At 39.2% G+C, this 12,574-nt stretch overlaps 1 protein-coding gene across 4 annotated transcripts in view; it reads right to left on the bottom strand.

The window, feature by feature from the left end:
• The window catches only part of epha7 (eph receptor A7), a 70,456-nt gene extending 59,175 nt beyond the window's left edge, over positions 1-11,281 (bottom strand). For all 4 annotated transcript variants that reach the window (XM_084091898.1, XM_084091899.1, XM_084091900.1 and 1 more), the window contains exons 1-3: positions 11,079-11,281; positions 9,631-9,695; positions 7,692-8,361 (exon numbers count right to left, since the gene is read on the bottom strand). In XM_084091898.1, coding sequence (XP_083948024.1) covers positions 7,692-8,361; positions 9,631-9,695; positions 11,079-11,172 — 829 coding nt within the window. In that variant the 5' untranslated portion in view covers positions 11,173-11,281. The remainder of the gene's footprint in view (positions 1-7,691; positions 8,362-9,630; positions 9,696-11,078) is intronic.
• Positions 11,282-12,574: the final 1,293 nt, after the last annotated feature.

Genomic DNA, 12,574 nt, shown 5'->3' with positions numbered 1-12,574 from the left:
TATACCTCACACACACACTGAGACACACAGTCTGGATGACTTTGCGGCTTTGACAGAGGAGACTGAATGAACGCACAATGGCGAACCGGCAGAGGTCCCTCATTATAAAGCCAAACGCAGTCGTGACCTGTCCGAACGTGCACGGACGCACACCTATTTGGACAAACGCACATCCATGCACACCCAAAGCCACACACACACACACACACTCTAGCTAATACTCTATCCCTGCCTAGAGACTAAATGATACAGCACTCCATCAAATCCCAGCATCACCGCCGGTGATCCATGAAAAACGAACATGTGGCACACATTTCTATCTTCCAATAATCATCTCCTCAGACAAATGATCATTTCATATAGTCTTGATTACTGTGCCGCTCATAGCTGTCCCCACAAAAGCATAGAACGGTATTACTTTCTAATTTTATTGATTCTTTTTTGGCACAATGTGTTCACTTCGAGTTACATTCAGTAATAACTTGGCTGAGAGACAGTGCTCTGTGTGTGTGACATTTCTTCTCCTTAATCTCATTTTATGAGCAGAGAGAATTTAGTCTGCTTCTCATTAGCAAACAGCATCTCGGCCCCAGCAGAGCACCGCAAATGTAGAAAGATGTTGAATGTGAATTTGGAAAGCTTCAAAAAGCATTCAATTCGCTTAAACGTGGGATCTCAGAGTATTCGATTGTAAAAGTACACTGCGACTTCCGAAAAACATAAAAATTAATAATGCCATATACACAAAACTGCCTATTATTCAAACACAGTTTATGTTCGTTTTCAAATTTCTCATTAATTTGATATTTTTCCATGAAGGGTTCTGTTGATCACATTGCAATCATGTCCTAAAATAGATAATTATATGACCACGAATAAAAAAAAAAAAAAAAAAATTCTGATTATTTACAATATATATAAACAATTTATTCTGCCATGTATACAAACTTTCCCCTAGGAAATTGGATTCATCCAAAATCTTTAAAATGCTGTAACTTACTCTTATAATCGCAAAACATCTGATAACAAATAACCAGCCACTTTCTGGTTTAAGATACACAACATTTTTTTTCAAAAGCTTTTAAATGGAAAAGTCCAACAGCGTTCGAAGCATGTTATTTCTGTCATGTGTAATGCAAAACTAAAGTTCAGCAATCTACCAAAACTCAATGAAGCTGAACATGACTCAGCTGAAAAATCTAATCAAATCAAATCAAGTATATTTATATAGCGCTTTTCACAATACAGATTGTATCAAAGCAGCTTCACAGTATTAAATTAAAATAAAATAATACAACAAGGTTTGTTTCTAGTGGAATTTATTGATTGATAAAATAAAATTAAATATCCCCAAAATATCCCCAACTGAGCAAGCCAAAGGCAACAGTGGCAAGGAACCGAAAAAACTCCATCAAGTGACCTAATGGTGTCCTAAAACTCCATCAGGTGACCTAATGGAGAAAAAAAAACCTTGGGAGAACCCAGGCTCAGTCGGGGCCAGTTCTCCTCTGGCATTTATGAACTAGAGGCCAGATTGTAGTTTGAACTGTAAGATTAAAAATTATATGAATGCCTGGCCGAAAAGATGCGTCTTTAATCTAGTTTTAAACTGGGAGAGTGAGTCCGAGCAACGAACAGTATCAGGAAGACTATTCCAGAGTTTCGGAGCCAAATGTGAAAATGCTCTCCCTCCTTTGGTTGATCTGGATATCCTAGGTATGACCAAAAGCCTCGAATTTATTGATCTTAAAGAGCGCGATAGATTATAGGGCGATAGAAGATCCGTTAAATAGACTGGAGCTAAGCCGTTTAGGGCTTTATAAGTCAGTAGCAATACCTTGTAATTAATACGGAACTTTATAGGTAACCAATGCAGTGATGATAAAATCGGTGTTATATGATCATATTTTCTTGATCTAGTAAGAACTCTAGCGGCTGCATTTTGGACTAACTGTAGCTTGTTTATTGAGGATGCAGGACAACCGGCTAATAAAGCATTACAGTAATCTAGTCTCGAGGTCATGAATGCATGAACTAACTTTTCTGCATCAGAAACTGATAGCATATTACGTAGCTTAGCAATGTTTCTAAGGTGGAAAAAGGCTGTTTTTGTAACATATGAAATATGATTTTCAAAAGACAGGTTACAATCGAGTATAACACCCAAGAGGATAAAGTAACAGGACATCCTACGATGTCAAAGTTGTATTGTGAGAGGTTCTGTGGGCGGTTTTTTGAACCGATAAGTATTACCTCTGTCTTGTCTGGATTTAATAAAAGAAAATTACGCGTCATCCAATCTTTTATATCTTTAACACACTCTGTCAATTTGGATAATTTAGCGTTTTCATCCGGCCGTGATGAAATATATATTTGAGTGTCATCAGCATAACAATGGAAACTAATTCCATGTGTCCTTATAATATTTCCAAGTGGCATCATATATATTGAGAATAATAGAGGGCCCAACACAGATCCCTGCGGCACTCCATAGTTTACTGGAGTTATGATCGAAAAATGTGTCGTTCCATCAAACGCACATATTTTGACAGCGCGAACAAAAATACTGCAGTGATGTGAAATAAATAGTCCATGTGAATAGCCAGGAATCTTTGTCGTTTAGCTAGCAACGTTGTGATTTCCGTGGTGTCACCAGGGTCGCTCACGGGCTGGGCGCGGGGTCAGTGAATATTAACTTCATTTACACATGGTTGCAAACAGAGCAGCTTGCACAATGCAGGCCTGCCTGCTCTGCTTAGTAACGTGAGCAGCCGAGCTGACAGGTCACTGCCAGGCTGGAAGATGGATGAGCGGAGCAGTTGACCCTTGGCTTGCCTGAGGAGCCAGCTCTATGGCTTCTTTCCCCTCCAAACAAAGACCCCCTACTAGCAACCGCCCTGCTCACAACTCCAGCAGCACTAACAGGTCCCGACATCTCCATCAACCCTTGCATGCACACAAACACACAAGCAGATTTTGATAGGCTTAGTCTTTTTAGCCCGACACACCCGGCGAAACACTCTTTTATGCATGCATTCACACACATGCGGCCCACACTATGGGCAGCTTACCCCCTTTAGCTGCCTAAACGCTGGCACACACACTTCTCTTTTCGAATTGCTCTCTGCTCATCCGTACTAATGGATGCAATTGGACAAGCGGACACTGTGTTAAAAGCAACAAAGCAGCCGTGTGTGTGTGTGTTTGGAGCAGCTCTGGCCCGAGGCGACCGGGTGAAAGTGATATGTGACCAGGTTGAAGGCCTTAACACTCAGTGAGCATCAGGGAGGGTCTGTTGTCAGAGGGACTCTCCTCTGGGAGAGCGGCAGAGCAGGAGACTCAGCAGCTCAATCTCTCCCTAAGAGCAAAATCAATAACTTATTACATAACTGCACACTTTTCTCCTTTACAGAGTGAGAGAGAGGGAAGGAAGAAGTCTTAGGAGGCTTGTTCTAGTATGAAAATGTCTTGCTAATATCACAACTAGGACTTCAGAAAATGACATGGGAGCCATTGGCCCTTTAATGAATCATTTAAGAGCCAAATAACTTTTAGTTGACAAATTACAGAATCACTCGGTTGTTCAGAAGTGCTGATGCTCATTTTTGTCAACTGCTGTGGTGTAAATCCACAGGGACGTGTATTAAACGCTAAGAATTTATTCTCACAACTGTTAGATCAGTTAGTGTGTGGAAAAAGGATGTGTAGTAAACATAGGCTAACTGATTCGATTCAACTTTACTTGGATTCAGTATGCTAGACAATAACCAATATTTTGTGTAACATATCTGAATTCTTTATAATAATATTTTACAACAAAACTCTTTTGTGAAAAAGTATCTTTAAAAACATTCAGTAATTAGACAGAGAATGTATACGATTCTCTGCACATTTTGATTCAGATATATCTGAAGAATGACTTTAGTCAGTGAACCCCCATAGCTGTTCTGAACGATTCACTGTGTGAGTGAGCGATTCTAACTGCTAAGTTGCCTGTGAGCTCAAGACTGATTCATTAAAAAGAACCAGTTCAAACGGCACATTTGTGCATGAATCAAAAATCACAGCACAGTGATTTTTATTTATTTTTTTTTTTCATTTATTTAATTATGAATGACAGTATGTTAACCATTTGTCATTTAACCTAAGAACTTTTTTTTTTTAGCCAGTGAAACAACAGGAAATGTGATTGTGAACATGAAGCAACTACAACACATCAATAACTGAACTACAGCCAACTGACAGCCTTGACAACACAGCACAATGACAGCTCCCCTCGTGTTCAAAGCCACTTTCCATCTGACAAAACCGAGGGGGAAAAACAAACAGTGCTCCGAGAGCGTGCCGCTGTTCTCGAAGACCCTGACTGGCCGAGAAGGCCATTATCCATCAGCAGATGATTCTAACCCTGACAGCCTCGGACCCAACGGGCTTCCCTGAGGAACTCGCCTCCATTTGAATAATTAAGCCCATTTACAGTTCTCTAACGGATGACCGTTTGTAGCCTTTACTTTCACACCTTATCAATCACTTGCATGTCAAGCCTTTATACAATCCTCCCACCCCCAACTCCTGGTGGCATCATTTGAAATGCAAAGCACGGCCTTCACTGAGCCTGGGTCTTGCTCTTGCTCTTGCGTCCCTCCACCTCGGCTACTTCTGCAGCTTGTCTCCACAGCTATTGCCCTCCTTCTGTGTTCTGGCAATCCATCAGGCTTTGACTAACTTCTGTCCAACTATTTGACATCTGGGAGATGGATGGTGTCAGCGCCTGCCGTTGCCAGTACCTCCTCCTGTTAGCATGTTAGCCAACGCTAGTTTGTTTTTCCCCTTAGAATAATAAACAGAGGCTTGCCTTGTAAATAATGCAAACTGGAAGAGCGGGTCAACTATCAGTTAATATTATGCATTTCGTTAGACAAGATACAGTTATTAATGTGATGTGATTGAGCAACATACATTCCACGGATTGTTCGCAAAAGCTTAACGGAAACAAAGAGATCAATGTTGGTCTACAAGGACTCCTTTTTTTTTGCCTCCAAAGGACTTAGTGTCTCCATTTTCTCTGAGTAGACACTGTTGAACAGAGCTTCGCAAATGAATAGCCGCTATTTTTACTTGAGCTCTATGCAAATAAACTCTGGCATGCTGCAGAACACTTCAGATTCCTTTTTTTCCCCAACACCCATAACACTGATTCTTGTAACTGCAATGAGTAGATCTCTATAAAAGCAGGAAGAAGTAAAGCCTTGCATTGAGACTTGCATGAGTACCATGAAATTATTTGACGAGAACGAGGGATGGAGCCTGTATGACTTTTTCTTCTGTGAGATGATATTTTGATGGTTTTGGCCGTAAAATAGAAGTCAATATGGTACTTATTTTATGTTCCATAGAAGAAAGAAACAACATAAATTATTTGACATAATTTTTTTTGTTAACTATTCCTATCAAAGGACAGTTTTAGAGTTAGACATTTTATAAGTTTGTGGCATCTAAAACACGTCACAACAGCTAAAGTCATCCGCCTACCGCAAGTATGTAGAAAAGCAATTAAAATACCGTGCCAACGGATGTGTGTCCTGTGCCGAACGGCTGTTTAGAGGAAGAGGGGGAGAATGGAGGAAGAAATGAAAGACACACAATCCTCCATCAGGCATCTGATGAATGAGATGGTCAAAACATGCATTTTCATGGCCCTCCTTAGGTTTCCCCACTCAATTTTTAATGCAAGACATTTTAGACTTTGTTCCGTATGCATGAACGTCTGCTTGTGTGCTTGTTCTTATTTAAATAGTGTGGATTTTATAACAGAACACTGTGAGATGGTGTAAAAACAGGAGCTTTCGAAAGCTTCAGGGTCACAGTGCCTTGGCCGAGCCCCTGAGGGGAGGAAGAGAAAGAGAAGATAAAGAAAAAGAGAGAGCTGCAACATGAGCTGTATACTCCTGGAAAGATCAGTCCTCCCATATTAAAAAGACCCCTGTCACTCACAGGCCTTCAGCCCCAGATACCGTGCACTGCATTACTGTTTCCCTGAAAGAGGGGGAAAACACACCAGTATTTTTCAGTCCGGTTGCTGCTCGGGGGGAACTCTGAACAGGCAATTTAATATCGGGAAGATCGCTAAGAGGAAGTGCTGATGCGGCAGTCTCATGCTCATTTTATTTAGATTAACTACAGTGGTAATATCACAGCCACTCATGCCAGGAGCGACGCACAACTCATAAAGTGACAATGGAAGGGGGCAGGAATCTAAATGGGTGACAGGGTTCGTTTGTCGCCAACTCTGAGAGAAACACGCGACATTGTTTTTGAGGAATGCAAGATGGCTTTGTGAACAGCGATTAATTCACAGGAAAAGCAATCGAGATTTTCTGAGAATTTGGCGTTGCTTCACTATTTAATTTTTTATTTCATTTCTTTTTTATTAAATTTTTTGCTTTGAGTGAGTAAAAATTCCCAAATGTTTAATAGGTTAAAAAGGGTGGAATTGTAAAAAAAGACATAAAAGGCATCCTTTTATTATGCTTAATGTGTGCCAAATAGCCCATATTACATAGAAGCATCATCAACTTTCTCCTTTGCTCCCTTTCTGGCTTTTGAAATAGCTTTCAGCTTTCCAGCAACCTCTCAGCGTGAAACAGCCTTGCCCATTTTAGCTTTTGATAACATAATAGTGTTCTGAAGCACCCTTTACGTGATAACTTAATGATGTAGACGTGTATGTGCACCGCATAAAAGCTATCCAAGCCTTCCGGAGATATATGATTAATCATTACTGGTCTGCACACTTGATAATCTATAGGTGGAGGAGGTGACCGATTGGCAGAAAAAAGGCTGGACGGCCACTTAAACCACACAAAACCAAGAGGTCCTCTACCGAAGATCCTAATCATGTGTCATGTGACTGCCAAAAAAACAACGCTTAGCACCATTAGTGACAGTGATGGCACTGGGAGTGTTTTAGTCTTAATTGCAGAGTATATCAGAGGCAACTGTAAATGTGTTTTTCTGTTCGGACACTTCTTAAATAACCCCGGGTCTCCGCTGTTTATTTTCTCTTTCTGTCAGGGTCATTTCAAAGGTCCGGAGAGGGACCTGGCGTCAGGGCTGAACCTCCTCCGGACGAGGTGTCATTTGCGAGCGATTGGTTTGGCTCGGTGCCATATGGAAAGAGAAGAAAAGAGACGAAGAAAGAGAGCATGGCTGTTTCTGAGAGCTAAGCTGGAGTGCTAGTTATCATTTAATTCCAGTGTCAATGTGCATAAGGCTATAAATTAAGAGCCCACAAATCAAACTACTAACAGGGATTCCAATTATTGTTCCAAGGATTTTGCACCCACATTTAATCCATCATTATTATCTCTGCCCAATAAGCATGTTCTTTTTTTTTCTGTCCTATTTTTTTTTATTAATCGTTCTTCTTTTTCATCATGTTTTGTTTTGTTATTGCATTGCTTTGCTGTAATTCGGAATAATTACCTCACATTGGGATAATTCTATGCTTGGGCGCTCAGTCAACCAATTAGAACAAGGATTGTCTTGGTAAATGGACACATAAGCAAGTCTTGCACATAATAATAACTTATTAATTGCTCCATTGTCCTCTCTACTGTTGCATGCAAGGTTAATCAGTGTCACTCTAAAGCATGCCAACAGATGTGTGCAAATGAAAATAAAGTACTCACGTTCACACGCATCTCCCTTCTGGTGAAATCCAGCTTTGCAAATACATTTCCCAATGGGAACCAGCCATTCTCCTTCTGCACTGCAGTGCATTTTGGGAGAGTTGTCGGCCTCCTCCTCTGCGTCGTTGACGCACATACCCTCCACTTCCACCAGCGACGAAAACTCTGACCCCGTCACCGTATCTGGGAACGTGGCCAGGTTCTCAATAATCGACCAACACTTCTTGTAATACACTTTGACGGAGACCAAAGCGATGCAGGCACCTACATCCTGGAAGGCCAGGTAGAAGCCTCGGCGGGAGAGGGGCCCGATTATACGCACCTCCGTGTTGAGCTTCATCTTTCTTTCCCCCAGGTCACCCTGAGTGAAACTCTCGTCCGCAGCTATAGTGTCAATTTTCACATACTGACTCTCCCTTATATTCCTGCCCACCTCCACGTCGGTTTCCTGGTAGTACAAGTTGAACGTCTCCTTGCAAGAGCCAACCACCCCTGGAAGGCTGTTACAATCCCTCAAGGTAAACTTCAGCTCCACAAAAATCCTCTGGGCATCGCCCTTCTCAATCCAGTTAGTCCGTAGCCAATTGTTCTGATTTGGCTCCATGACCTGGCAGACCTGATATGTGCGAATGGGTGTGTAGTTTTCATCCAAGCCGCTGATCTCTTCCCACTGAGAAAAAGGAAAACGCAGTTAATCATCATTATACTGTGAGCTGAACTAAAATGTTCAGGAATAACCTCAAGGGAAAATGTTTCAGCGTGTTAAAACTGGCCTCTGTGTGAACAAATGCACAACTCCTTGATATAAAATGATCTGCATGAATTCATCTGCAACCAGGTGCTTAGTTTTTTTTAAATTATTATTCTTTGCATACATTGACAATTTAAAATATCTGTATTGTATTAATCTAAAATATTTATTTTTAGCGTCTGCGATTATATGCGCATTCCTGATAATTGTTGGTGTCAGTCAATCAATGCAAACACTAATAAGCACATTAGAATGATTTAAAATATGTATTTAAATAATATTATAAATGTTTTGTTGCAAAAAAATGCATACAATAGTAATAATGTACACTACCATTCAAAATGTTTCCACATTTTAATATAATAGTGAAGTCATAAAATCCCACTACAAAGTTTTGTCAAGTATCCGAATGTTGTGCTTCTTGTGTTAACATAAAAAATAAACTGGTTTTAATTTCTAAAAATTATTAAATATATGACTCAAACCAACTACTTTAATTTTCTGGGTTTCTCTCGAACAACTTCCACCTGGAAGGCTTAAATTCCATGTACGCTGGACACTTGTTGGCTGTGTTTCTTTCACTATTTGGTTTAACTAAAATTAAAAATTACAATGCTGTAATTTTTTTAAACTCTAAATAATAAATATAGAAATCAAACCACCTGATAAACAATCTGATAAAATCTGAATCCTAAATGTTTAAATTGCTGTTACTTTTTTAGTTGAGTTTTCAGTATGTTGTGCTCAAATCAATTGTTTAAAAACCTACAAGACTTTTAAAAACACCAACAGCAGCATAATAAAGAATATAACACATTAATTTACAAAGTTCAGCAAAAGATCACTTAATTGACCTTAGTTGCACTACTCTAAAACAAATGCGTTTGTATTTTACACGCCTTCACGCCTTATCTACACCTTTATAAACTAACGCTAGTTGAGGATCAACAACGACAAAAAACTTTTAAAAGTAACAAAACCACCTTCATATAAAGTAAGACCAAATTACCATTGTTTAGCGTTTTAGAAACATTGTGATGTGGTGCAAAGACTCACAATAGAAGGAAGAAAAAAAACACCACATAATTCTAGGTTGCACTTAAAATACTACAAGCAGTAAGCGCATTACAGAGGTGGAAATCATAAATGTTTATGTGTAAAGACAAAGTTGTAAAGTTTCCAGCTTACCCCGCTTGGAGGAGACGATATCCATTCCAGCTCTGTCTGCTGCGCCTTTGAATCCAGCAGGATCACTGCCGACGACACATAAAGCGCACACTTAGGCTACAATAATGCATCTTTAATTGTGATAAATGTTTGGCACACATCTCGCGCATATTCCAGAAGCATTTTACATCGCGATCGAGCGGAGAGACTGACTAAAAGTGAGAGAGTGCGCGAGTTTGACCCATTTTCAGCAAACAGCGGTGGAGATTTATGACAATAAGCACCTTACACCTCTGAAACCTGTGCGACACCTGTTCGTGTGTCAATATAACCGACTGTCTCTCTTAGTGCGATACAGAAATCGTTAAAGTTCCTTCGTTTGGACCGTTGAGGAGATTACGCGGAACCGCGCGCGCAGGGTTAAAGAACGCGTCGAAATTAGCCGCTATTTTGTTATTTAAATACATTTCATTGAGGCGATATCTGTTTTTTGTGTGATCATATGATTAAATAAATCTGATTAAATAATAAAATAATTAATCCAATGAAATATTGTCATTAAAAAACTCTCAAAAGGGCATTAGAACCTTAATTAAAAAATAAATAAAAATAATTCAATAAATAAATTCGTCACTGAGTATGTTGAGTAATCAATACACGTCTAATTGAACAACAGTAAACAGCCATAAGCTCAACTGGACGTAGCCTATTTATAGCCTACCATAGCTATTGAATGATCCTTTAATTTCATATTTCGGTAAGGAGCCACGATACCTTCGGCTTAGGCTATGCTATGTAATATAGTCGATGTAGATGTGTGATATAGCCTACTTATTTGCAGTACAGACATGTATGCTAGAAACCTGCTAAATCTGTCTACTCGATAACTTGGTAATACAGAATCAGATCGATTATTGCTTGATGATTGCAGGAGGTTTTCATCTCAGACAATTCCTTTACTCTAACTGAAGATGATCCCATGAGTATTTTAAAATAATAACGTGGTATGTTGCAGTCCAGTTGCAGAATTAACTGTATAGGCTACTGCCTGGTTGGTTAACATTAAGGCACATCAAGCAAATCTTTTCAAGTTTGTTATCGCTTTTGTTTGCAGTAAATGGAAAGCACGTAGTGTTTCCTGATGAAATGAGACCGTGATAACGACGCGATACAGAGCTGTGAGGTTTCATCTTAACCAGATAAGTATAATTTGTCTATCACGTTTTTGTCAAGTTGCGATGTGCAGTTGTAAATTACACGTCTTCGTGTCTGATTAGCGAAAGTCTGTGCGTCAAGGAAATAAATACTCATGAAATAAGACACAGTCAAGCGTATATCATTGTCTAATGTGTGATAAAATAAAACTATTGTCTGACAGACTGTCGATTCTGTATATGTTGTAACTGCTGGTTTGCTCGGTGCTTGCGCTCGCGCTGTCAGGATGCAATAAAGGAAACTTTAGCACTCACCCTCTCTCGTGTTCTGTGCTATTCCAGTGTTCACATAAAAACATAAATGAAGGCAAAATATAGTCCACAAACACGAAACTGAGGTGCAAACCATGGTGCAATTGAAAGTTGGCTAAACAGTGTGCGCTTTTTCCAACGCGGCGTTCCCTTCCCATTGACGACGCTCCAGCACCAGCTCTGTGTGAATAAACCAGCCGTCTCTCACTCAAATAGCATCGGCAGCTGAGGGGCGGGGCTTAGAACATTCAGCGTGTCACTCACTTTGACTGACAGAGAGCACACCCACATTAGGTGCGCGAAAGGCTTTCGGTGTAAAAACGCGGACGAATCACTTTAAAGCGAAGGCGGATCCTCAATTTTAGTCTAAAACTAGACTAATGTGGATTCAACTGTAAGATTAGTCGGGCAATGTAAATCGTTGTTAGGCTACTAAAAGAAGAACATTTTAATATTCTAATGTTCGATTTGAATTGCTGTAGGCTATTTGAAGCTAATACTTTAAACGCTGTTTTTAAAGGAAAAGTAAATACAGTAAGTTAGATGGGCCTAACGTTATATCAAAACAAACTTTGAGAGAGAGGGAGAGTGAGAGAGAGCTTTCGCTGCTCAGAATCCTACTCTATCAAGATAAGACTTGAACCTTGGGTAGGGCACTCAAGCATGTCACGACATCAGAGGAAACGTTTATATTTTTCCCAAGTCATTGAAGAGCATTACATCATAAGCAGGTAATCCTTTAGCAAATCTCATCATGGTGGCTGTCTTGTCTGAAAGCTGTTTTTGAAAAGCATAGCCTACTCATAGTTTGCAATGTCAAAACATTATGTTGTCAATAATTTGCAATCATATTGTTTGAGTTATAATAACTTATCTATCTATCTATATATCTACCTATCTATCAATTTTCCAGTGAATAGTGACGTTTTTCCAGATTTTTAGAATAGTCTATTTGTGCACCTGAAAATAGATTATATTTGCTTTTATGTTTGCTTGTATATCTAGACACTAGAGGGATATTAAAAGACTGTTCTAGGACACTCTAGAACTATTAAGAATGTCTCTTTAGTTGGCAAATCACAACAACCAGGCCTATTGTACACAAGTACTCCAAAGGGACAAATATTAAGTTAAACATAATGAACATTTATACAAATTTAGCACAATTTTAAACTTGTTTTACATATATCTGTGTATTCCATTATGGAGTCCCATGCCTGCAGAAATTAAAAGCAAATAATGTAACAATAAAATTAAAAATAAATACAGGCAATGATAAATAAAAGAAAAAAAAATAACATATACAATCAATTATAATTGTTTTATGGAGTAGCCTAATTGATTCCTTTATTTATTTATTTTTCTATTGTGTACACATTAATCTATTTATTTATTTCTGCAGGTTTGGGCCTCCATATCCCTTGACACTTGGGATTGATAGACAACAAGGATTTTTCACATGTCATTTAGTTGAAAAATATACAGTTATATAAGGCAGA

The sequence above is a fragment of the Abramis brama genome (assembly GCF_963993115.1).
Source record: "Abramis brama genome assembly, chromosome: 18".
Taxonomy (NCBI): Eukaryota; Metazoa; Chordata; class Actinopteri; order Cypriniformes; family Leuciscidae; genus Abramis; species Abramis brama.
This window is presented reverse-complemented; position numbering and strand designations above follow the sequence as displayed.